General features: G+C 39.2%; 1 protein-coding gene across 5 annotated transcripts in view; it reads left to right on the top strand.

Moving 5' to 3' along the window:
* LOC127569026 (E3 ubiquitin-protein ligase pellino homolog 2) overlaps positions 1-27,534 on the top strand; it is a 131,973-nt gene that overhangs the window by 99,005 nt on the left and 5,434 nt on the right. For all 5 annotated transcript variants that reach the window (XM_052013298.1, XM_052013290.1, XM_052013304.1 and 2 more), the window contains 3 exons: positions 11,804-11,905; positions 19,440-19,637; positions 21,118-21,306. In XM_052013298.1, coding sequence (XP_051869258.1) covers positions 11,804-11,905; positions 19,440-19,637; positions 21,118-21,306 — 489 coding nt within the window. The remainder of the gene's footprint in view (positions 1-11,803; positions 11,906-19,439; positions 19,638-21,117; positions 21,307-27,534) is intronic.

The following is a 27,534-nucleotide window of genomic DNA, read 5'->3' as shown; positions in this document are numbered from 1 at the left end:
AGATTCCAGACTTGAATATCTTTGAGTTTGTTGTGCACCCTCGATGGTATCATTCTTATTTCCTTCCTTTGTTTTGTAGCAATTGCGCCGAGTGAAATCCCAGTTCCTATTCATATCATGTATCCTTCAATATCCTAGCCAATCTAATCCTACTTTTTCCTCACTATCCATACCATCTTACCCCTATAGTCCTAGTCTCCTCTCACTCCCCAGCCTTTAATATCCTACTGTCTAATTCCAGTCTTGATTCCTTATCAACCCTTTAATATACCACTCTCCACTTCTTCCTGACCCCTTTAGTGCCCCCACTCATTGCATTGCGCCCTCCCTCTGTTTCAAAGACCTTTACATATCCACCCAGTCTAATCTAAACAGTGTAAGACTTTATTAGAGATGGTTACTTTGACTTGCTTCTGCCTCTCGGACCCCACTTCCACTGCTTTTGTCTTCATGGTACTTCTGCCACCCTGTCACCTCTCCTGGCGAGTCATCGAAAGGAAGTATGTGCTAAGCCTTTTAGAATTTAAATGTTGTGTTATAGTTACATATCATCAGATCAGGACTGGGTTTTTGTAGGTTGAGACTGTTGTGATCAAAAAGGAAAGTTGGACAACCTACATCCAGGCAGGTATGCTATGGCTGAAGGGCATTTGTGACAACGTTGCTTTTGCTGCAACTTCTGACACTGAAAAGGGTAAGAATAGAAATATCATGGGAATTTCATTATCTCCCAAGTTTCTGACCTTCCTGACTTGGGCTTGTGACATTGCTTCTTCCTTACCATTCATCAAATTAATCGTCAAATTCCCAACATAACACAATTACTGGAGTACTGTCACCATGGGGATTTTAGTGATTGAAGGTGAAGGTTAATCATCACCACTTCAGGGCAATTAATAATGGGAAATGAATGCAATTTTCCAGTATTGCCCACACCTTGAAAATATAATTTTTTTAAGTAAACATACCGTTAGAAAGCTAGTCAGTATCATGGAGAGAATAGACTGGTTAACATTTGAGGTTTAATCCATCTTCTGACCTGGGAAATAAAACAAATAAACAGGATTTAAATAGGATCAGTACAAATGGGAGAAGAACTTCATTCCTTGAATAAAAGAATATTAGTCACTGCAGGTGGATTTGTGGGGATTGCAAGCTTTCTGAAGCTTCAAGGAATCATTCGATACACTTGTAGTTCTTCACGCTCCCTATGTAAATTTAAACTTCTACCAGAAACACAAGGGCTATCACTCCTTGAGCATCCTACTGACCTGAGACCATGTGATAAGTGCATTCTCATGGTCAATGCCGTGATTTTGAGGAATGCATATTGCTCATTTATTCTTAAGCAGTACGAGCTGCTGCAACATATGGAAGGCTGGATCATGGTAGATGATGGCTATATTTTCATTTCTTAGCTCTATACCGCTCTTCAGGTTGCTGCTAATATAGCTAAGCTCTGATACAATCACTGCTGCAGGATCACCAGGAGCAGCATATTGGCACAGCAAAGTGAGTGCTACCTCATAGCTCCAGCAATCCAGGTTTGATCCTCATATCTGGTGGTGACTGTGTCAGATTTTCACCTTCTCCCTGTGGCCACTGGGGTTCAGTCCAGGTTCTACAGTTTTTTCCTGTATCCCAAGGACGTGCAATCTGACAGGTTAACTGGCCATCGTAAATTACCCCATTGTGAGTAGTTATGTGGTAGAATCTTGGGAGAGCTGATGGGAATGGTGGGGCAGGGTGAATTAGTGGGGGAATGGAATTACTTTGTAAACCAGCATAAACAATGGGCTAAAATTTCCTCCTACATCATAAGGAAATATGGAGGCTGGTTGAGAGAACTATCAGGGCCTTCAAGATAAGATTCCAGTGGCAGGTCTGATCTGGGGATTCCTGCAGTATTTTCTGGGAGTGATTGCATGCTTTGTACAACATGCAGCAGATGACAACAATCTGGCCGTGTGAATACCCTGCTGGATCTCTGCCAGGACCTGCATCACAGCCTGGGGACTTGCTTGAAGATTTTACTTCACTACTGTGTTCCTTGGTAGTAACCAAGCAACAATGGGCCACCTTGATATCACATAGCTTTGAGGTTGCCCAGTGTGGCATTCCACTGTCACGCTGGGAATGTCACCAACAATTGTTGATCCAAGACAGATCAAGGGCAATGCCTCATTGTGCAAGTGTTTTTGAGTAACATGGCTATGAGAGCACAACATTAACTTGTCAAAGATTTAAGGTTCGTCAGGCACTCCAGGAATGCTGATAATGAAGATTTGATGGCATTACTTTCTAACTTTTCCATTCCTTGGGGGAGGCAAATAGTTGAAGGGAAAATCAATATGCTTATAGCAAAGATAATATAATAATTATTGTGGAGTTTAATCATTACTTAGATGAGGCAAGTTGAGTTTATAAAATACACTCTGAAAGTTTTTATAGAACAATACATCCTGGGATGTAGTTAGAGAGAGAGAAAGATGAATCGCTCAGCAACAAGAGGCCTGAACTTAAATAAAGCCAATTACATCCATGAGGAGTGCCTTATATATAATGAGGGCTGCAATGGGTAAAAATAAGATTGTGAAATTATATCAAAAGATTTTCCAGAAGATGCTAGTGCCAATCATTTAAAGTGGTCTCAAAATTCATAACATCTCCATTAAGAAATAAAAACCCCACAAGAAAACTGATTTATCCATGGCTAACTGAGGTTGCTAATATCATTAAATTAAAAAAGAGGCTAATAATGTTTCCAAGGAGAAAAGTAAACCTGAGGGTTGGGAGGGTGTTAGGAAGCAACAACAAATGGCAGAAGACTAATAGTTAAAGAGGGAGAAATTGATGGGAACCATAGGTCTAATGGCAGTATAGTACTTAAATATTAATACCGCTAAAGAGAAAGTAGTGGTGAAGTTAAGAAGTCTAAAACCAGAAAATCTCCGGAACCTGAAATCTTGCATTGAAGGGTTCTAAAAGAGGTGGTGGCATTACTGATGATTTTGTAAGAGGCTCGACAGATTGAAAGGTAGCGAATGTAATGTTGCTACTTAAAAAAGGATGGAACATAGAACATAGAACAGTACAGCACAATACAGGCCCTTCGGCCCACAATGTTGTGCCGACCTTTAAACCTCGCCTAAGACTATTGAACCCTTTCCTCCCACATATCCCTCTATTTTAAATTCCTCCATATGCTTATCTAGTAATCTCTTGAATTTGACCAACGTACTTGCCTCCATCACTGCCCCAGGCAGCGCATTCCATGCCCCAACCACTCTCTGGGTAAAAAAAAACCTTCCTCTGATATCTCCCTTGAACTTCCCACCCATTACTTTAAAGCCATGCCCTCTTGTATTGAGCATTGGTGCCCTGGGAAAGAGGCGCTGGCTGTCCACTCTATCTATTCCTCTTAATATTTTATACACCTCTATCATGTCTCCTCTCATCCTCCTTCTTTCCAAAGAGTAAAGCCCTAGCTCCCTTAGTCTCTCCTCATAATGCATACTCGCTAAGCCAGGTGATGGAGCAGGAAAATAGATAAGTATAAACGACTTAATCTGTTATATGTTATCAGAAAATTTGTGGAATCCATCATTACACAATGAGAATGGCATGGCCTGCCCAAAGTTACCAAAATGGTACTGAGTAAAACGTAACATATAATTAAGCAAAACCAATGTGGTTTAATGAAGGATAAATTATGTTTGATAAATCTTACTGAGTTTTTGAACTAGCAGGGTAAATAAGGGGGAGAAAGTGGGTGTAGTATATCTGGATTTTCAAATGCCCTTGGTAAGTAGCGACACAAAAGTTTATTACATGAGATGAGAACTCATGGGGTTAGGAGTAACAGGGCTGGGAATAAAATATTAGCATAAATACATGATTAATTGATTAACTCTAAACAGGAATAAAAGTGCCAATTTCAGATTTCAAACTCAAAAGATACCATCCAAATTCACTGAAAGGATAAGTGAATCAATGTTAGCATCCTCTCCTAGGTCAACGGCCCCAGTATTGAGGCTTTACTTATACCTAATTAGCTTCTTTGGGTAGGCCATACCATTCTCATGCCCAACACCAGACTTCTGAAACAGGCACTCTGTCCTGAGCTGTCTTACAGAAAGAGATTATCGGCTGGAATCACAAAACAATTCAAGAATGCGCTGAAGGCTTTCTTGAGAAAAATGTAACATTCCCAAGTGCTCTTGGCCATGATCAATCAAAGTGAAGAAGGAACCTTTGAGATGATGCTGAGAACCTCATCCATATGTCAGACATGGGTAGAAGCCTAGCATACATAGTAGAAAGAGCGGTTTAGCTCAAAACCCACCTTTGTCCTGTCAGGCATCTCCTGTCCCTCTGTGGAAGATTCTGCAATTCCCACATTTGCTTCAACAGTCACCTCAGAACCCTCAAAACCTGAATGGAAGAAAGCCACCCTGGGTCACAAGGGACTGCCTAAGAAGTAGAACAAGGATTGGTTCTGGGCCTTCCAGCTATTCCCAAATTATAAAATAACAAAGTGTAACATGTCCAAGTTTCCAGATCATGCTAGATGGGAAAGTTTATTGTGAGGAGGTGCCAAAGAATCTGCAAAGGGAAGTTATAGATGGGTTAAGTGAGTGAGCAGAAAGATTGTCTGCCGTGTTGGAATGCATGCCTATGCCAGAGTGGAATAATTTTGTGTGTATGTGTGTTGCAGTGCTGCCTTTGACAGCTGGATTTCAAAAGGTCGTAACACTAATCTTGAACACATCATTGAGGTTGCAGAATTTCTTCTGGGGCATTGATGCCAGGTCCTTGGGGGCTCATTCCCATCACTCATTTCTCTTGTAACTGAGTCTTGATGCTACTTCAGCTATGTTTTGAGTGGGATGAGGGAATGTGTCTTCTGGCTCCCTTGGTGTAAAGCCCAAATCTGTGCCTCTCAACTTCATCAATAAGGATATTATCAGAAGATCTGGGAGCTCATTTCCTGCCCCTGTGACTGTCCAATGCAGCTTTTAAATTGAAAGGCCCGGAATGACTTCTAGCAGTGAAAATAATTTGATGGCCTTTATTGCAAGATGATTTGTAGTACCAAAATAAGGAAGTCTTGCTGAAATCATAGAAGACTGCTATATATTAGCTTGACCTAATGTAGGTTACTGTGTACAGTTTTGGTCTTTGTACCTAAAGAGAGATTTTTTTGGAAGTAGTGCAGCATACATTTTCCTCATTGATTAATTGGTCAAATGTCCTCAAAGAACTGGAGCTCTGATTAGTATAGGGTCACTGTCACAATATTGCTTCACTAACATGTGCAGTCATTAGGAAAACAATGCACCACATGCAATAGCACAAGCAATTTCAGCATGAGTCAAATAAAGGAAGGCTTGGTGCTCGGAATTAGAGCTCAAGATCTCCTCATGTCCTACTTACTTAATACAGTGGGCCTCTGGATCCTAGAAACATCTGGTGAGGCATAGTGAAGCCTCAACATCAAATAGGCCTCAGGTAGTAGTACTCCTGAAGCCCTACTCTTGATATGTTCTGACACAATTGTACAGAAGGCAAAACTGGAGATGGACCTTTGGCACTATGAAAGCTGTGAAGGAGTTTGACAGTGTTTAAATGCCGCTGACAATCAGAGACATTCAAAGTTGTTAAAACTGATGTAAGTAATTAATTTTAAAATGAAAACTTAAGTAAATAAATTATTTTAAAATCATTTAAAAACATTAAGGTGAACTAATTAACAAAAAAATAAAAACAGAAAATGCGGGAAACACTCAGCAAGTCAGGCAGAATCAGTGGAAAGAGAAATAGAGTTTAAGTTTCAGGTCGAAGACACAAGAATTACTTACCCCTTCCAGAGGATGAGAATTCCTATTCAACTGAATGTGGTCTCAGATCTTATTCCAGGCCTGACCTGCTGTGTGGCAATTCCCCAGCATAATAGTAGTGAACTTCAGCAGGACTGGGCTCTATCAGTGCACTCCCCATGTGGAATCCAGTGATTGGGTATAGTGACAGATGCCCTGGCAACAGTCACTAAGTAAGTCCCTGACATATTGGTATCAATTTCGGTAGGAATGCGTGAATATCGATAGTTCCTAAGAGAACTGCTAGATGCATCCAGCATGATTTGGCCTGTTATCAGTCAACTTAAGTGTTTCGCATATGGCAGTTACAAAAAAATTCTTGGATCGTTTCCTCCACCAAACCAGTATTGCAGTTGAACAAACAAAAATGGCTGTAAACACTCAGCAGGCAGCACCCTGGACAGTAAAACAGGGTTAACGTCTCTGGTCAAAATTCATACATCAATTGTAATAGAACAATATATTCCATATTGTAGATGTGGTCTGCTTCAGATTTTGTCTCATTATGAGCAGTGTCTGCTTTATAGCTCATAATTCAAGCTGGTGTTCTAATCTGCTCCCTCAAAGTCTCTGATGGCATTCTTATTCTCATATTTATTCCAAACTCATGCTGCATTTTGTCATATTCTCCCATCACAAAGAACTGAAAGTAAGATCCTCCAAAAGACTGTTCTTTTTGTTACCATCCATTTTCCCCTTCCCTTTTTGCTGCATTTGCTCTTTCCAGTTACCACTGATTTGTATCTTTCCAGTTTCATTCCAGTAATCCCCCTGTTCTAGTAATAACAGGAGCACTAACAAGAGGAAAGAGATGCCATTCAGTACATTAGAGATAGACTCGGATAGTTATTTCAAAAGGGAATTGGAGACTTGAAAAGAAAACGATTGCAGGTCTTGGGGAAAGAGCAGGGGAGTGGAACAATTGAACTGGTCTTTCAAAGAGCTGACATAGACAGGATGGGCTGAATGGCCTATGGTGCTGCATGATTCTGAGTTTCATGAGGAGTGAGGGACATTACTGGTGATGTGGCATTTGTTCACAAATTTTCACTCTTACATTCCAACCTGTTACAGTACTGCCCTTTCACATCTTTTTCTTGCATTCTAAACTTGAATAATAAGACTTTCAATTCGTTCAAAAGTTAGTAGAGATAGTGGATTTTAGTGCTATAAGGATATTTGTTATAACATAGTACATCTATTTTGTATATAACAAAACCTTCACAACTGCTGTGGATCTCATTTTAAGGGTTGTCTCCTTGTATATATTTGATGACTTGATGGGCCGAATGGCCTACTTCTGCTTCTTTGTCTTGTGATTATAAATACTCCATTTTAACAAGAAAGCTATTTCTCATATGCATACTCAATGTGTTTACAGCATGTATGAAATTGAAGTGTCCCCGCTCCATACCTTGTGATTTTTTTTGCAGTGTTATACTAAGAAAAGTATATTGGAAACAATATAACAATTTAGAGTATGGAAGGTAATGCTTGTGGGATCTTTCATTAAGAGAACACCTTTTTATGTTGTATGTGTTATTGATTTGTAACAATATTGCTCTTTTAGCATCAAACATACTAACTGTTATATTTGTCTCAGGAATTCTTAACCTTTATTATTGGTGCATTGTTATTGGCTAGAGAGGCTCTACAGGGCTCAACACATGCAAGTTCATTGATGCTCATGCTAGAGTGTATGGTGAATACTGCCTCTCTCAGTGGACTCTTTTACTGCTTTAATATGAAATTGATATGTCAGATTAAATCGATAATTTCCAAAGAGTGCAAACTGCTGTGTGAATTCCCACCTCATTAGAATTCTCATGTTGCTTGCCAGTGGATAATTTACATGATGAGAGTCCCTTGCTGGTTTAGGAAAATGATTTGCAACTCTATTATGCATGCAGCCATTGTAATTTTTGAAATAGAAAGGCATCAAAACAGATGTGTATCTCCCCTACTCCACAACTCCCCAAGTAAGAAGGAAATATGTGGCAAAACTGTCTTCATTGATCCTTATTCTGCTTCTCAAATATATCAAATAAAATGGCTGCATAGTTTATTATCAATCCTACTGCATTACATTGTTATAGATCCTTTGGGTTGTATCTGCCTGGTACATCAAGTGTATTAGCACTGGGTAAATCAAGTCTTTAACAAGATGTAATCATGGTTGTTAAGTGTACCAGTCCTCAGTGTGATATCTGGAGGCATCTGGATAAATAGAAATAATTGTGTTTAAAATTCACAGAAGTAGGTAGCAATTCTGTACTTTGGCTCTAAATTTACTTCCCCTTTTACTGCTGGTCACTCAGACTATACCCGTTAAGGTAAGGCATTGTGGTCTTCCTTGAGACAGAGTACAACATCAACTGCATGTCAGGCCATTACCAAGACTGTGTACATTTTTACTTTGTCGCATCAATTCTTCAAAGCCTTATTTATGGCACGCTGGAGTGCTCCTCTGCCCTGTCCTGATCTCTTTCCTAACACATCTATAACTGAATTGCCCATTTCTTATGTTCCCACTAAGTATCACATTGATTACATTTGTTCTATTGCCCTTATTGGTTCCTGACTGTCAGTTATTTGATTTCAATCTCCTTATTCTCAAGCCTATTAACAGATCCTTATGTGATTTTTTTTTTACTTTTACAGTCCCATGTCTCAAAGCTTTTGATACATAGTCTCTTCAGCAGTGATGGAGCTTTCAGGCATAATGCTTGAAACACTGAACCTTTCTACGTTTCTCATAAACTTTAAAAGCCTCACACTGCTACTCATAGTGAAGCCCTTTATTGGCATGCTTTGGGGTGTTTTGCTATGTTGAAAATAACATACCAGTGCCAAATATGTCATTGTCCCAAGCTCACAGTGCATGCATATTTCCAGAATATAGTTCGTTTCAAAAGGCTGAATGCTAGAAGTTAACTTTAGAGTTGCTATCTATAGCCTGCAAGATTTTATACATTAACGTTATGTAGAATGAATACTGTAATACTAGCACTTGTCTTTTACTAGAAATATGTATAACGTGTCTCTAATGTATCTTGTCACTGCAACATGTAAAGAACCACCATGCTAACAGATCGCTTTTGCAGAAAAAGCCAAGAGTTTTATTTACTGTGAAAGACAAATCTATATGGTACCACAATACATCAGCAAGCCAAATATCAATGCAATACTTAAAGTTTGACAATACTTAAAATATCTTTTCTGATATGCTTTGGGAATCTAATACAAAGACCTCTAGCTGGATTAGCATTCCAATAACATAGACATGAACTTTTGTTTTTATGTAATTGTTTCAACTCTGTTTCAGGAGGTTGGGTCTGGAAAGTGGACTTGAGGCACAGAATAAGCCATGAGCTTATTTGATGGCAGTGCAGCATCAAGGTGCTCTACTGCTTCTGTTTCTACATTTTAAGTGAATTAAAGATATACTAAAAAGCTGCAGTAATTATATCTGGTATATATCTTCTCATCCTTTTGACAAAAGCAGAAACAACATAATAAACAAAAGCCTTTGAAGAAAATTCAGTCTCTTATAAACAGAGTCACTTACAAATCTTTTAAACTGACCGAGTCTCTTATGAATGAACCTGACAGAAAATGAAAAATAATTCTGTAGTTGCCTGGAGTTATAATGCAGATGTTCTACCTAAATGGGAATTAGGTGCATAAATGTAGTTGGCTTGAAACTATTTTAACAATTGAGCTGTGCATTGAAAACTTCGAAGAAAACTCCTGTGGTACTTATTTGAGAGATTCACAAAACTTACTACCTGGAATAAATCCAGGTGGAAGAAGTGTTTTCAGTTGGACTTGCTTGAATTCAAAAGTTACTGAAATTTAAAAGCAATTAGTTACATTCTGCACTCTGGATGGAAAAGCAATTACTGCAGAAGATTGGCCATGCAGAGACTGAGACAGTATTAACTAAGAAAGAGAAGTAGTTTATTGGGCAGAATTGTAGAGAGAGAGAACAGAACAAAGATAGAAGCAATGCAGGTAATTCCCGGAGATACGAAAACTGTCTGATTAAAAATACAATAGCCACCCATGACAACTGTGGGTTATGAGAGCTGAGGGGTGTGCAGGGGATGCACAGTGAAGTGGAAGTTTTGAGAATCTTATAGAATTGTTATGGGGAAGAAGGAAAGCAATTTACCCATCAAACACTTATTGTATTCTTGTAAAATAATCTCATTCCCAGCTCTATCCCTGTAGCCCAGCAGATTATTTCCATCAAATATCCACACAATTATTTTATGACAGCCTTGATTCACTCTGTTCCATCAGTCTTACAAGCAGTTAGTTCCAAGTCATTTTTTTCTTCAGTTTCTCTAGTGTAACTTTGTAGCTGAAATCCCTCTTCCCTGGAACCATTGCAGCAAATCTCTAATGTACCCACGCTAGGACTTTCATGTCCTGAAAGTCTGGTGAACAGAGCTGAATTCAATGTAGCCTCTGTGCCTTTGTACTCTACACCCATTTATGAAACCCAGAATTCCTTGGCTTTAGAAATTGCTTTTTCAACATTTCCTGCTGTTTTTAAATATTAATTCATCTATACCCCAAGTCTGTATATTGCTGCACAGCCTTTAGAGTTGTGCCATTTTCCAAATTGTCTCTTCTTATTCTTGGTGCTAAAAGGCAGTTAGGACATTAAAAAAAATTATGTGCATTCACTACAGCTATGAACACCCGACTTAGGAAATCCTGTACATATGAACGAGCATTTGGGAGACTGGTGGGATGGATGGGGATGGATTTGCTGGTTGTTGTGTGGCTGCAGGCATCTTCTGCCGGGTGGGAAAAGAGCATTTCTGTGTGCAATTCTGTCTGCTCAGAGGTGGGAGCACTGAACAGACACACTTGTTCTCTCACTGAGTCAGTAAGGCTGGCTGGTGGCTGCTCTCCCGTACCTGCTCTCCCATACCTGCTCTCCTGTACCTGCTCGCTCTTCCATCATAGTTTCTGTGATCCTCTCCCATACACTATCTTTGTTCATTTCCAGGTTGTGAATAGATTGTGTTTTGAATCGTTCACAGGAACTGAACCCTGTCGTAACCTGGGGACTTCCTGTAGCTGCAATGTAGGAAACTCAAATAATGTTCTTGAGACATAGAGGATGTTTTGTTATTAGTGATGAGAGGTTTCACTTATGAGAAGCAGTTGGGAAAGGTAGGACTGATTTCTTTGGAATATGGGTCACCTAGGTGGTGAGGGCATTTGATAGGTAGAGAAAGCAGAGGAGTAGATGGAAAATTATTCGCTCAGGTAAGTGAGGCAATAACTATTCCCATTTATAATCACCAGGATCTGGAAGGTTCTCCTTGAAAAGTGATTGAATCTGATTTCATAAGTAAGTTTAGAAAGGAGTTAGAAAGGCTCTCAAAGGCAAATAAAAAGCAGTGTGAAGCCAAGTAAAGTTTCTCCTTCAAAGAGCCAGCATGGGCAATCAAGTTGCAAAGTGCATCACCTTCCACAAAAATATACCAGCATTATTAAAATCTGCAAAGTTGTCAAGTGACCTTTCTGTGCTTTGAAAAGGAAGAAAGTGAATGTACTAGAAAAGGTATTGAAGCAAGGTAGCAACAAAAGCATAATGCAATTTATAATCTTTTAGATCTGTATGTTAAAAATTCTATCCTCCTTGACCAGTTGTATTTGAATATAAAAATAGCTTTAAACATTTTTATGGGAGTTTTTATACATTTGTAGCACATATTATTTAACATATTTACCCCTTTTATTTTGCAACTAATGTCATTTAAATTTGTTTAGTTTTTGCGCATGATGTCGATTTACAAAATTATTGTGTATGGCAGCTTATTACTATTACAGTACTCACACTACTGCAAGCCAGTGGCAAGTTCAATGATAATTATTTCTGTTATCTGCTTACTGTTTTACAGGTAGTCAACTGTAAAGGGCAACATAGCATCTCATATACATTATCCAGAAACCAGACAGTGGTGGTAGAGTATACCCATGATAAAGATACGGACATGTTTCAGGTGAAATTTATTTACACATTGTAGTAAAATAATCTACATGCTTGAAGATTCTTGAAAACAATATCTATGCAAACTGTGTTGTAACCCAACAGAAGGAAACTTCTTTTCGATCTGTTTTGGTGAATTCTGGACTTGTGCTGATGTGCAACTTCTATCATATAGTTAAGGGATTCTATTATAGAAGCACTTAAGTCCATGTATCTTTCAAATATGCAAGTTAGTCTTTCAATTCCATTGTCAAATAAAATATTAAAAATAGGAATTGTAGATCTGTTATGATGTAACTGCCCCATATTAGCCCAGTTGGCATCACTACAGCAGATTTGCATAAGTTTCAGGAAGTTGTCTCCCCAGGTTAAGCTTCTGATTAAAAGGGGTGATCACTAGGTAAACCAGGAGGACCAGGCGGTTAATGCAGGCATATTAGAGAAGGTGATGGTTCAAGGATGTCTCATAGAGTTATATAGCATGGAATCAGGCCCTTTAGCCCAACTCATCCATGCTGACCAAGTTGCCTACCTGAGCTCATCTCATTTGCCTGCATTTGGCCCATATCCCTCTAAATCTTTCCTATCCATGTCTTAAACATTGTAATTGTACCCATCTCTAGCACTTCCTCTGGCAGCTCATTCCACATATCCACCACCCTCTGTCTGCCCTCAGGTCCCCTTTAAATTTCTCCCCTCTCACATTATAGCTATACCCTCTAGTTTTAGTCTCCTCTATCCTGGGAAAAAGACTGTGATCATTCACCTTATCTATGCCCCTCATGATTTTATAACCCTCTGTAAGGTCACCCCTCACTCTCCTACGGTCCAAGGAAAAAAGCCCCAGCATACGTATTCTCTCATAATTCATGCCCTCCAGACCCAATAACATCCTTGTGAATCTTTTCTGCACCCTTTCCAATATTAAATGGACAGATAACTATATTTGTGGTCACAGATCTGATTCTGGGATCATATGTTGCCCCTTTGGTGCCACGATGAAGGACGTCACAGATTGGCTACAGATTATACTAAAAGGGGAACAAATGCACTTGGAGGTTGTGGTCTATATCAGTGCCATTAATGTAGGTGGATAGAAGGATTGAAATCCTGCAGGAAGATTACAAGAATAATATTAAAAAGTAGGATGTCAAGTTAGTTCCAGATTAATATTGATGCCAAATATCAGTGAGTACAGAAATATGAAGTTATAGTGCAAGTAAATCTGTGGCCGAAATGATGGTACAATCATAGAGGACTCTGAGGGAGAGAACAGCAGAATAAGCCCAATGATCTTGCAAGAAAGTTTACTGGTCCCAATGGGAAACATTTAGATTGGTATAGGAAAACAGAATCGGATTAAGGAAGGAAATGGGCAAATTTGACTGCAGTAAGTAATAAACAGGCCTGGATGGCAGAGGGATGGGTTTAGAATGCAGAAGAAACAAAAGCTTAAAAAAAACCAAAACCAGTTTGAAACTGTTTTATTGTGTAAACTTCTATGCAAAGAACCTTGGTAATGAAAGCCACGAACAAAGAACACAGTTGAAAATGTGTAATTATGATATTGTTGCCTTTTCTGAAATACAGCTTAAAGTTGGCAGGAATGTTAGCTCAACATTTCCACTTACAGGGTTTTCAGAGTGATTAAAAAGAAAGGGTTTCAGCAGTGTTGGTTGTGAGCAGGGTGATAGGCTAGAAAATATAAATTGAACTGAGGAACCATTCATGATGCTGAGGCTGAGTGTACTGTATATTATTAGCCCCAAACAATAAGATGGAGAAAGATAAGAAAATATACGGGTAGCTTTTCGTGAAGTGCGGATTTCAACTCCTAATGTTAACTGGGGTAGTAGCGGAGTACAAGATTTAGAAGGTGGAGATCTTAAAATCCACTGAGGAAACTTTTTTGATCAATGTGAAGCATGCTCAGCATTGTGGGGTTGTGGGCAGGGGAAGGTTATAATAATGAATTTCATTTTAGGGAATGAGGCTGGGCAACTGTAAAGGTGCCAGGAGGAGAGTGTTTTGGAGACTGATCATAATTCAGTTAGATTTAGCAGAGTTGAGGAGTCAAAGTTCTAATTTAGCATAAACCTAATTTACCTGACTAAGATTTAGCAAAAAAAGGACTGGAAAGAGCGACATTAAAGTAAATTAATGCTAGGAGAGTGGGAGGTACACAAGGAGATTTTGAGAGTTCGGACCAACTAAGTTCCCAATAGAGTGGATAAATCCCAGGTCTAGTAAGTTCTTACTTAAAGGAGAGTGCTCCAAAGTATAGACCTCATGGATGTCAGGGAGCAAACAGAATAGGATAAGATTAAAAAAAAAGGAACACTTATTCAAATACCAGGAGATAAGCACTACAGAAAACCTAGATGAGTATAGACCTGGCAGAGGTGAAATTAAAAAGAAAATTAGCAAAGTAAAAGGGGTGCATGGAAAAACCTATTGGCATATTAAATCAAGAAAACCCTAAGTTTTTAATAAATATTTGAAAATGGATAACAAGTATAATAGTAGGTCCACTTAGAGATCAAAATGGAAGATTGTATCTGTTGTCATGGAAGAGGGATTAAGCACATATAGACATTAAGGAGAAAGAATATGAAGTATTGGAGATGATAAACATAGAGAGAGAGGGACATATTAAGGTAGATAAGTCCCAAGTTCTTAAAAGAAACAATAGAGGAAATAGCGCAGGCTTTGACTATCATTTTCCAATCCTCTTTGGCTATAAGATAGAAGACTAGAAGATGGCTTACATGGTACAGTTGTTTAAAAAGGGAGAAAGGAGGAGACTAAGTAATTATGGGCCAGTCAGCCCCACATTGGTGGATGCATTCTTAGAAACATTTCTGAGGAACAATATAAATCAGCATTTAGAAAGGCACAGGTTTAAAAAAGGACAGTTAACTTGGAATTATGTCTGACTAACTTAATTGAATATTTTGAGGCAGTAAGGAAGGTTAATGGCAACGTACAGCTGATGTAGTTGGTATGAATTTTAGCAAGATATTTAACAAAGTCCTCAATGGTGGAGTGATCAGAAAAAGTCCAGGGGATCCAAAGGATATTCTCAAATTGAATTAACAATTAGCATAGTAGGAGGAAGCAAAGGGTAACAGTTAAAGGGAGTTTTAGCAATTATAATGTGCATTTGGATTCTGCAGTGTTTTGTACTTACCTGTGTTCTGTGATATAATAATGACTTGAACTTAAAATCGGGCTATGATTAAGAAGTTTATCAATGATGCTAAAATTGACATAGTGTTTGATAGTGAGATAGTTTTAGGCTAGAAGGAGATATCAGTAGACTGGTTAGGTGGCCACAAAATCAAATACAACTCAGTATGGAGACGTGATAACTAATGCATTCAGGAAGGCCAACAAGGTGAAGGAATACATGATAAATGGTCAGATACCATGATGGGTAGAAGAGTAGAGGAATCCTGGAATGAGGAACCTGTAGACTGCCACAGGCGGAGCAGGAGGTACTTGATAGTGTGTGCAGATTGGTAACTATAGGGATGATGTGCTATATTTATGCTGTGCTTCTTTTGTACTTGTGACAGATGGACTCAATAACTGCCATCTTGAATGTTCCTTTGCCATTTTGAGCAGTCTTGGCCCAGTATTCTGACATGTTGATGGGCTTGTTGCACTTTTCCAAGGAGGCTTTGAGAACATCCTTGAATGTCTTCCATAATCTTCTTTGTGATTTCTTGCCGTGATGATGCTCGGAATACAATGCTTGTTTCAGGAGTGTAGGCATGTGAACAACGTGGCCTGCCCATCAGAGTCAATGACTGAATGTAATTAGGACCTCAACACTGGAAAAGGGAACGAATGGTGGTTCTCTTATCCTGTCAATAGATTTGGAGGAATTTGTGGATGATACCTCTCCATTGTTTTGAAGTGCTTGATGTAGGTAGTCCATGTCTAAAAATCATATAAGGGCAGGGATCACAGTTCCCAGGTAGATCATGAGTTTCTTGATCTTCAAATCTTCAAACACTCTTCCTCAGATAGTCAAAGGATATATTGACGTAAGAGGTGGTTTGCAATATATGGGAATATTTTCCAAGGTCTTATTGTGGATCTTTATTGCCTAAGGCAGATTGGTAGAGGATCTTGATTTTACAGGTGCTAAGTATAAGGCCCATTCTTTCAAATGTTTCAATGAATGAGTTGACAATGACTTGGAACTCAGCCTCCAAACATGCACATATATAAATGTCATCTGTGAGCTACAGCTCAATGATTGAAGTTAGAGTGACCTTGATTCTGGACTAGTTTGAACAGCTTCCCGTCTGTTCTCTAGATTAGCTTTGCTCCAGTGGGAAATTTGTTGGAGGTGAGATGAGCTGCAGCACTGCAGTGAAAATGATTGAGAGATATGTTGGGTGTGACACAATCTTGCTTGACTGAAGTCTGCTTGATGTGGACTATTTGATTAAGAGCATGGCTTGCATGCCATCATGAAGCAAATATAAGATGGACACGCTATGAAAATCATGTGCATGGTGTCTCTAGACAGACGGAATCCACACTATGATTCAGAGAGCAGCTCTTTGACTATTGGAAGGAGGTGGTTAAAGAGGACCCTGGCAATAATTTTCCTTGTGACAAACAAGGAGACTCCTTTGTAGTTACTACAATCAGAGTTGTTTCCTTTCTTGAAAATGGTCATGAGTATAGCATCTCTGAAGTTTCCTAACATTGTACACTTTTTCCCATACTTGGGAAATGAGGTTGTGAATTTGTGACTGGTACTCTTCTCCACCAAGTTTTAAAATTTCAGCAGGGATAGGTCATAGTTATCTGTGAATGGATGGACCTCCTGTACCATCCACCATCAGTTCTTTCTATTGGACTTTGGCCTTAAGGAGCCTTAGAGCAGTTTAATTTTCCTTGAGGTATGATAGAGCTTTCAATTCAAGAAAGCCTTGTGTTTCAAATTAATAAGTAATTCCTGGATCCAACCAACCTGGTGCTTTCTGGAGACACAAAAGAGACTGCAGATGCTGGAAATCTGGAGCAACACACAAAATGCTGGAGGAGCTCAGCATATCAGGCAGCATCTATGGAGGGAAATGGACGGTCAACATTTGGGGTCAAGACCCTTCATCAGGACTGGAAAGAAAGAGGGAGATAGCCAGTATAAAAAGGTGGGGGGAGGGGGTGGGGCAAGTGCTGGCGGTTGATAGGTGGATCTGGGTGAGAGGGGGGATGATAGATAAGTGAGGGAGGGGGAGTAATAATGATGTAAGAAGCTGGGAGGTGATAGGTGGAAGTGACAAAGGGCTGAAGAAGATGGAATCTGATAGGAGAGGACAGTGGAAATTCCATTTTTCCCATGGAATAAAGGGAAGGAGGTGAGGAGGGGAACCGGAGGGAGGAATGTGTGGCTGATGAACAGATCGAGAGGAATCAAGAGTTCCCCTTGTCCTCACCTACCACCCCATGACCCTACGCATACAACATATTCTCCGCAGCTTCTGCCATCTTCAACAGGATCCCACTACCAGGCACATCTTCCCCTCCCCCCTCTGCTTTCCACAGGGGTCGCTCCCTCCGTGTCCATTCGCCCCTCCCCACTGATCCCTCTCCAGGCATTTATCCCTCCAATTCGCTAAGTGTTACATTTGCCCCTACACCTCGTCCCTCACCACCAATGAGGGTCCTAAACAGTTTTTCCAGCTGAGGCAGTACTTCACATTTGAATCCATCGGTGTCACTTGTTGCATCCGGTGCTCCTGGTGCAGCCTCCTGTACATCGGTGAGACCCGAAGCAGGTTGGGGGATCACTTCATGGAGCACCTTTGCTCCTACTGCCATAATAGCCAGGATCTACCGGTAACCAGCCATTTTAATTCCACTTCCCATTCCCACACCAACATGTCTGTCCACAGCCTCTTCTACTGCCAAGTATAGGCTAGACGCAGATTAGAGGAACAACGCCTCATAATTCTGCCTTGGTAGTTTCCGACCTAACGGCATGAACATCGATTTCTCTAACTTCTGGTAATCACTCCCCTCTGTTCCAGCCTCATTTTTTCCTTATCCCACTGGCCCCATCACCCCTTCTCTTTCCCTCCCCCATCCTCTCAATCTGCCCATCACCCATACATTCATCCCTCCAGTTCCCCTCCTCACCTCCTTCCCTTTATTCCATGGGCTACTGTCCTCTCCTATCAGATTCCATTTTCTTCAGCCCTTTGTCACTTCAACCTATCACTTCCCAGCTTCTTACAACATTCCCACCCTCCCCACTCCCTCACATGCCTATCACCCCCCTCTCACCCGGATCAACCTACCAAACAACAGCTCTTGCTCCACCCCTTCCCCCCACTTTTTTATACTGGCTATCTCCCTCTTTCTCTCCAGTCTCGATGGAGGGTCTCGAACCAAAATATTGACTATCCATTTCCCTACATAGATGCTGCCTGATCAGCTGATTTCCTCCAGCATTTTGTGTGTTGCTCCTGGTGTTTTCTGGTAGAGAAGCTAAGAATCTCTTCACATCTACAAATTATTGTGGACTTCAGAGCAGTCCAAAAACTGTGTGAACACTATAGCTCCTGATTTTTGAGGGTTGTCAGATATCTGTGATCAACAGTGCACATTTCTGGTTACCAAACTACAGGAGGGGATATAGTAGCACTAGAGACTGTTCAAAGAAAACTCAAGAGGATTTTTCTAGGATTGGAGAATTAAAGTTATGTGGGGAGACTAACTGGGATGAATTGTTTCTTTGGAACAAGTGAAGCTGAGAGTGTATGAAATTGAGGTGTATGAAATCTTGAAGACTAGATGGTGAGAAAGAAGGACCTGTTTCCCTTGTCGGAGAGGCATATAACTTGGGGACATGGATTAGAGTTAACTGGTGAAAGAATTAGAGGGAAGTTGATGAAAAATGTTTTAACCCAAGAATAGTGGGAGTCTGGAAACAACTGACTGAAAGGATGATGGAGGCAGAAATCTTTATCGCCTTTGAAATGTAACTGGATGAGCATTTGAAGACTGTAACCTGCTGAGAAGTGGGAATAACTTTAATAACTTAATTTTTGGCTATCATTGGCGAGATGGAATGAATCTCCTCCTGTGTCATAAGTTTTTATGATTTTACACATTTAAATATAACAAATTCAATAATCAAAATAAATTACTATTCTGTAATGAGAGAAATTAATGTTGGAATACATTTATATAACATTTATGAAAGTGTGTCCACTTAATAGACAACATTTATTGGGGAGAGAGACTTTGAGTTAAAATTTACTCACAGTTTTTAACTACAACCATGTAAATCTAAGAAGTTTAAATGCTAACTATGAATTTTAATGTTCTGTTCAATGTTATCCAACTGATATTTAATAATCCTTATATTTTTTTCAATTTTCATTAATGCATAATATTTTAAATGGAAAAATTAGATTTAATTTTTAGAAATATTTATGTACTTGTAGCAATGGACTACTCTTCTTTGCCATGATCAGCAATGCCATAATTGTGTTTTTTGTATTTGCTTTTTTTCACAGATTGGAAGGTCCACAGAGAACCCCATTGACTTTGTGGTAACAGACACTGTTTCTGGTAGCCAGAGTAATGATGAGACACAAATCACTCAAAGCACCATCTCCAGATTTGCGTGTAGAATAGTTTGTGATAGAAACACACCATATACTGCTAGGATTTATGCTGCAGGATTTGATTCATCGAAAAACATATTTCTTGGTGTAAGTACATATGGTGCAGGTTTTGTTAAATCTAAAAGCAGATTTTTTTAGAGCAAGTTCAGTGTGGAAAATAGCTTGAAAGTGTAAATTGAGTATTATTCTATCTTGTAAAGCAATCAAAAGCATAATGGCCCAAAAGTGGGACTCAACACTCAGTCTCGTTGTTCACTATTCTGCTAAACTTACCTTTCTCAGATTTGATGGTTGAACTTGCTGGCTCAAGTGGTCCTGGAGATGACTGATGAATCACTGAGTAGCAGCAAGCATCAGATGGCATGGGTGGGCCAAAACAGCCCTGCCAACATTCTCTAGAAGCTTTTGAAAGACACATCGATAGACTGGTCAGGCAGGCACAAAACTGATATATAGATTTCAATCCTGAGAAGTGGGATGTAAAGCTTTGTGGAGGGAAAACAAGGTGAGGGACTACGTGATAAATAATAGGATGCTGAATAGTGTAGAACAATAGAGGAATTTTAGGGTACACATCTTCATATCCTTGAAGGTAGTGGGACAGGTCACTGACATTCAGGAACATTCAAAATTGATTAATAATGAAATGAACATTTTAAACAACACAGTTTTAAAAGTTATCTTTTAATCAACTAAAATGTCTTCTAAGCATTTTTAAATAATTTTTAAAAATTAAAACAAACACAAGTAATTAATATAAAATTAATTTACCCTATTTTTTGCTTTCTTCCCTGCAGCCATATAATCCAATTCAAGTGAATAGACTCGAGGATTCCACACCTAGTCTAACCTAGCACAGGATATGAGAGCAGATCCCCTGATGTAGGTGCTGAGGAACCTCAGCAAGGTCCTGCCCTGCCATTGCAGAGTCCAGTAGCAGAGTATAGGTGGAAAGTTGCTCACTGCACTCAACCAGTAGGTTTTGGACTTCTGTATTCCCATTTGAGTTCCAAAACTTAATTGGGTCTTAATGTTAAGAAATGTCAGCAGCTCCATGCTGAGTTTTGAAAAATTCCTTAATCTGATTTTTTCAGTTTTATTTCTATGTGCTTTACAATAAAAATAAACTTTTACGTTAAATACCTCAAGGTATATGTAAGCAACAAGTATTATTATACTTCCTTTAAATGCTTCATATGTGTAAATTAAGTTTTTATTAGCATTAACCGTTTCCAGCCTAGTCCTACTTTTGTTCTGTAGTAGCTTGTATGGCTTTAACTTGTTCCGCACCTCCTAAATTGTATTCCAAAGCCCTTTTGGAAAACTTGTAACCAGGCTTCGACGATTTAGTTATTAAATATATTCTGTAGGTCAAAAGATTAGGCAGCCTATTTTGTTTTTAGAGTGTTTATGCAGCTTTTTGGCTCTGTAACTTTTTTTTAAGCAAATGTGGTCCAATCTTTTCAATAATTTTATTTTCGATACAGCAAACAAGTTTATCTTCTAGCCAAGTTGTTTTAAAAAGTACATAATCTATATTCTTTGAATCTATTCTTAACCTTAATAGGAGAAAGCTGCTAAATGGAAAAATCCTGATGGCCATATGGATGGGTTAACAACCAATGGAGTATTAGTAATGCATCCTAGGGGAGGATTTACAGAAGAATCCAGGCCTGGAGTGTGGCGGGAAATTTCTGTTTGTGGAGATGTCTATACGCTGAGGGAAACGAGATCAGCACAGCAAAGAGGAAAACTGGTAGGTAAACATGGCCTTTCAATTTTAGTAAGTATGCTGGTTTACTAAAGCATGGTGTATTTAAAGACTCCTGATAAACAGAAACAGTATTCAAGTTATGAACTTGATATATACACTGAAAATATTTGGCAAATTAAAATAAAAAGCAAGTTTTTTTAGAATCTTAGACACAACATTGGAGTCCAGTCAAGGATGGTATGTGTACTGGGAAGCCACTACCAGAATTGGAAGTTCTTTCTTAAGGATTACTTTAAATCATTCTACAATGAGCATATGGGAAATCCCAGGTTTCAGACTTTATGCAGATTTTGTGTTTGACTTAAAAGAATACAATTTTTTTCAGTTTCATGCAGTGGACGTAACAGTTGAATGTAATAGAGCTTCTGTTTATGGAAAATACATGTATGGGTAATGGCCTCTTTTAACATTACATATATGGGAAATATGTGAAGTTCTGTCTACTGTAGTTGTCATCCCTTCATGTTAAGAGCTCCTTAAAGTTCTCAACCAGCACCTTATGGGACTATCTCCAGAAACTGTTCCTTCAAGAAGGTACATTGAAAATTCAAGGGACTTCACTAGTTTGTGGCTACATTTGATTAGGTTTTCTTTGAAATTGCAATTCTGAACTTAATCTTGTCCTTAATCACCCAATTTATTCTCCTCAAACCCTTTTTAAATAATTTGTGTGTTTAGTTTGTTGATATAAGAGCTTTTTCTTGGTTGCTAAGCTACTAACTCAGAGTTGGATGTTGGTTGTCCAAAGTGTTTCTCCACTGCTCACTCAGTGGCAGGAATGTTTAAAACTCCATAATAAGCTCCTCTATTTCTTACACAGTTGCTTTTTAAGTCATTTAAAAAAAAACACTTTAATAAATAATGCATGCAGTGCTATTACAACCCAATGAATTTCATTTAGTGCAACTATTTAGACTAGGAAGTGTGCCATGTTTGGCCAGTTAGTTTGGCGGCTAAGATTTCTTCCTTTGCAAAAGCATCCTTGTATATCTGCTGGCTTGTTCTCCATTCAGAATGAAGAAAAAAGATTATGCTGATTGAATTTTCATCCTTTGGAGATAAAGGTGAATCCATAATGAACAAAATAAAATTAATTTAATGACATGAAATTTACAATATAGATGAGACATGAGAGGGTTTAAAATTGTTCATTATTTTTTTATTGCTGCACAATGAAAACAAATCATACTGAGCTAAAGAGGGATTCTACCAAGTTAAATGGAATGCAGGTATTCAAAGCTTTGTCAGCAAAGGGCAATATCTAAACAGGAGTTAGGCAGAGTCCAAATTGGGTATATTCCAATAAGAGGAAATGGAATGCATAAAAGGCTGCTGTTGCATGTTTGTTTTACTTAATTTATACACACAATTTGATCAAGGCCGACATTTGGTGCTGAAGTAGGTGAAGTACTTCCACAATGCTATAGGCAAGAGGTTCCAGAATTTTGATTTAATCATGAAGAACATATGACAATATGTTTCCCAAGTTAGTATGATGTGTAGCTTGGAGGGCAACATGGAGTTGGTGGTTCCACATGCCTGCTGTTCTTGTCCTTCTAGGTGGAATAGGTTGTGAGTTTGGGAGGTGATATTGAAGAAGCCTTGGCGAGTTGCTGCAATGCTTTTTGTGGATATGTACTGCAATCACAGTGCACTTGTGGTAAATGAAATGAATATTTCCATGGAGAATAGGGTGCCAATCAAGTTGCTTTATCCTGGAAGCTGTAAAGCGTCTTGAGTGTAGTTGGAGCTGCACTTATCCAGGCAAGTGGAGAGTATTTAATCACACTCCTCCTTTGTACCTTGAAGACGGACTTGGAAGGCAGGAGTGAGTGACACCCATCCCACCTCCCACCCATAGGATGCCAAATTCTTACATACTTTTAAAGTATTAAGTACTGATCCAGTTAATTTTTTGGTAAACCCCACTTATAGAACCATAATGTGGTAAACCCATTACTTTTCTTCTTGGAGATGGTCATTGTCCAGTACATGTGCGATGTGAATGTTACTTTCCACTTATCAGCCCAAGCCTGAATCTTAGACAGGTCTTGTTTGCGCTATCTGCAGCTCATTATCTGATGAGTTGTGAATAAAACCAAATTCTGTACAATCATCACTGAACATTCCAACTTTTGACCTTATGATGGAAGGACGATTGTAAATGAAGCAGTGGAAGATGATTATTCCTGATGAGCCCTGCAGTAATGTCTTGGGGCTAAGATGATTGACCTCCAACAATCACATCTATCTATCTTTGGAATAGCTATGAATTTAGCCAGCAGAAAGTTTTCCTCCTGATAACCATTAATTTCAGTTTTACAAGAATTCATAATTGCACAGTAGGTCAAATAGAGCAGTGATATCAAGAACAGTCACTCTTGCCTCACCTCAAGAATTCATCTCTTTTATCCATGTTTGGACAAGGGCTTTATTGAGGTGTAAAGCTCAATGGTCCTGATGGAATCCAAACTGTGCATTTTGAATAAGTTATTAGTGACTATCTGGCATTTGATAACATAGCTGACAATCTCTTCAATCACTTTGATAATTAAAAGCAAACTGATGGGATGAAATAAAATTTAAAATATGCTGGAGCTATGGATCAGGTTAGGCAGCATCTAGGGAGAGAAAAGTAGAGTTAACGTCTCAGTCAGTGACCAAGGAAAATGATGTGTTTTAAGTTGCAGAGAGAGTGAGAAATGGAAAGAACAAAGGGAATGTCAGTGCTTGGAAGGAGACCAGAGTTTCTATGTAAAGCACAGATGATGCATCTGTCTCTTTTTTCTTGTGTTTCCACTCTATCACAAATATTCCTTTTGTTCTCTCAACCCTCTCCTCTGCATCAAAAGTACAGTGGTGGAGCAGTGGTTAAATTACCAATCTCGTAATCCAAATACTTGGATGAACATTTTGAGGTTTGGAAGACACTTAAAAGACATTTGTACAGGTACATGGGTAGGAAAGGGATGTGGGACAAACTCAGGCAAATGGGACTAGCTCAGTTAGGCAACTTGGTCAGCACAGATGAGTTGGGCCGAAGGGCTTATGACTCTATAACACTATGAAAACCCAAGTTTAATTCTCACCATGGCAATTGTGGCAATTCAGTTAGTAATTTGGGAAAAAATGACAACTAATTGTGGTAGTGATGACCACAGAAACTAAGATTGTTGTAAAATCCATCTGGTTCACTGATGTTCCTCAGGGGCAATCTGCCATCTTTACCCACTCTGGCCTATATTTGCCTCCTGGCCCACTCCGTATGGTTGACTCTTAAATGCACTCTGAAATGGTCCAGCAAGCCATTAATGTTAATGCTTCATTAATACTACTTTCAAACAGAAAATTTGAAGGGCAGCAGCAATTCAAGAAAGCAGTTCGCTACCACCACTTGCTTCTCGAGGGCATTTAATGATGGGCAATAAAATGCTGACTTTGCCCAGATTTCAAAAAAGTAAAAAAAAATTAAAAAGCATGCTGGTTTTCTCACTTTGCCAGTTCTGATGAAGGTTCATTGACCTGAAACATTAACCCTTTTTCTTTCCCCACAGATGCTGCCTGAGCTGCTGAGTATCTCCAGTATATTGTCTTTATATTTGAAATTTACAGTATCTGCAGTTCCCTGCTTTTCAATTACTGTTGAGTTTTAATTGGCTAGAATAGATCAGTCTTGCTTTTTTGGATAAGATATACTTTGGCATCCAACAATGGGTGAGCAAAAATATCTTATAGCTAAATTTAGGGGCAATCAAACCTATAAGCTTCTGCCCCAGTCACAAACTCGGTTTCCCTAATCACTGATATTTTTGTCCTTTACATCTTTTTAATGTTTCTTTAAACAGCTTTATTTTTGGTATTTATGTCTCTGTAAATTGATGGAGGTAGCACACTGTGAGTGCATTTTTAATTAAAACAATGAATGACATATTTAATGTATTTTACACAGGAATATGACAAAGTTGCAGTACATTTGAACATGTTATTTTTGTCTCAAGCTTGTGTAATTTTTCATATCCAATAAAATGAATTTTTATAATTCTTGATTTGATTTTATGATTATATGTGTTAAACTCTGTCAATGATAGCTGTACTAGCTAAACTAAATTACACACTTTCATTGACGGTTTACACTATCCCTAGATGTGGTGCATTTAGCTAGGAGGAAGAGGAAGGAAACACCAAATGTTCCAGATTTATTAGATTTTATACTTGATTGGTGTAGGTTCAGTTAAACTTGGACAGCTGCCATTTGTTATCGAATGCAATTTATGATACCAGCATTATTATGTCCTTCGGCACCAATTGAGACAATACCCTTTCTTAATGCCCATGAAAGAGTTGATTCTCTTTGGTGACTTATTATAAGAGTTGTTTATAATTAAATTTCTTTTTTCAGGACATACCTTATCAAAATTGTAACTAGTTCAGAAAAGTCTCAGGTTTAGAATAAAACATTTATACATTGCTATTTATTTTATTAAGTAAATCTTATTTTAATAGACATCGAAGGTGTTTGAAACCACTGCAATATTTTGTTGTTTTATCCATCAACTGATGCTGAGTAGTTTATAAGTTATTGATAATCAGCTTTTAATTTTGTTTAAGTAATAAAATGATAAAAAAGGCTATTTACTGACAAATGTCTGCTCAAAACAGAGTCTTCACTTCTGAAGTTATTTTTTTCCAACACTGCCTTTCTCTGGCACACTTGTTACCTAGAAGTTTGAACAGGTTCTTCCAAATGCAGCCCTGTCACACTTGCTTGTGCAAGGGGAATTTGGACCCACTTTCCTCTGGGAAACAACCGTCATTGGGTGCTCTCAAGGCAACTTCCCCCACATTACAGGACTGGGACCCCTTATGACATAAGCCTATTATTTAATTTGCAGATCACTTGCCACCCCAACTGCACCAATCCTACCAGCCTTCCCAAACTTCACTGTGACCCTATCATCCCCTAAAGTCCTAACTGGAGGCATTAATCTCCATTTTCTTTCTTCACTCTGTTCCCACTCCATAATAACTTAAATAACTTATTTCATACACACACTTGGACTTGGTCCTATCCTCTTCCTCCCACCTTGTACACTACGGCCAACCAATAAAGCACTGGGCTCTGTTGCCCTCATCACCTCTCCACCCTCAGCTTGGCTCTCTATAGCACTCTGCAATCCTGATTCCTTACCCAAACCAACTCTTGGTATAGACTTCCTTGGATGTTGAACACAACTGAAGTTTGCAATGAGAGCCAATAACAAAGATGGTCAATGGCACCCAGCGAGCTCTACCCCCCCCCCCCCCCCCCCCCCCCCCGGATGAACTAGAATTTATAAGCTGCGTTTTTACCTTGCTCACTGAATATTCAAACACATTGTTCCAAAATTCTTTCAATCCTGCTATTTTCCAGTAAATATTATGCTAGAAATTAGTTTCAACCTTCTTTGATACTAAAATAGGTGCTGCCTAACTATGTGCCAGAAGCTGCAGTTTTAAGACTCGCCTGAAATTGAACCTCAGTCTTAATCAACCATTCAAAGAGTTTTCCTTCAGTGACAGCACTGGTCTGCAGTTGACTGTGGCAGTGGAGAAGGCCGAGGACAGGAAGGTCCATGTGGGAATAGGAAGGGGAGTTGAAATGACATGCAACTGGAAGCTCAGGATGACTGTTGTGGACATAGTGCAGGTGCTGTGCAAAACATTCATCTGGTCTACGCTTGGTCTTGCCATTGTAGGGGAGGGAACATCACAAGTTTCCAGTCGCATGTCATTTCAACTCCCCTTCCCATTCGGACACCAACCTATCTGTACTTCTCCACTGCCGAGGTGAGGCTAAATGCAAACCAGAAGAACAGCACCTCATATTCCACTTGGGTAGCTTACATGAACACTTCCAGTTTCAGGTAATCCACTCCCCCATGTTCCTTTCCCACTCCCACATACCACCCAGGGCCTTTCTCCCTTTGTTCACCTTTTCCATCCCAGTTCCCCCCCCTTTACCTAGACTCGTCACCCTCCCTCACTGGTTCCACCTGCCCATCATCTCTCTCTTATCTGGTTCCACCTACCAACTAACAGCCTCTGTCTCAACACTCCCCTTCCCCCACCTGGCTCCATCTACCCATCACCACCACCCCCTTTCATCTGGTTCCATCTATTGCTTGCCAACCTCTGTCTCACCCCTCCCTCTCACTTCTATATACTGGCTAT

The sequence above is a fragment of the Pristis pectinata genome, chromosome 1 (genome assembly GCF_009764475.1).
Source record: "Pristis pectinata isolate sPriPec2 chromosome 1, sPriPec2.1.pri, whole genome shotgun sequence".
Lineage (NCBI taxonomy): Eukaryota > Metazoa > Chordata > Chondrichthyes > Rhinopristiformes > Pristidae > Pristis > Pristis pectinata.
Note: the sequence above shows the minus strand (reverse complement) of the source record. Positions and strands in the feature narration are given on the sequence as shown.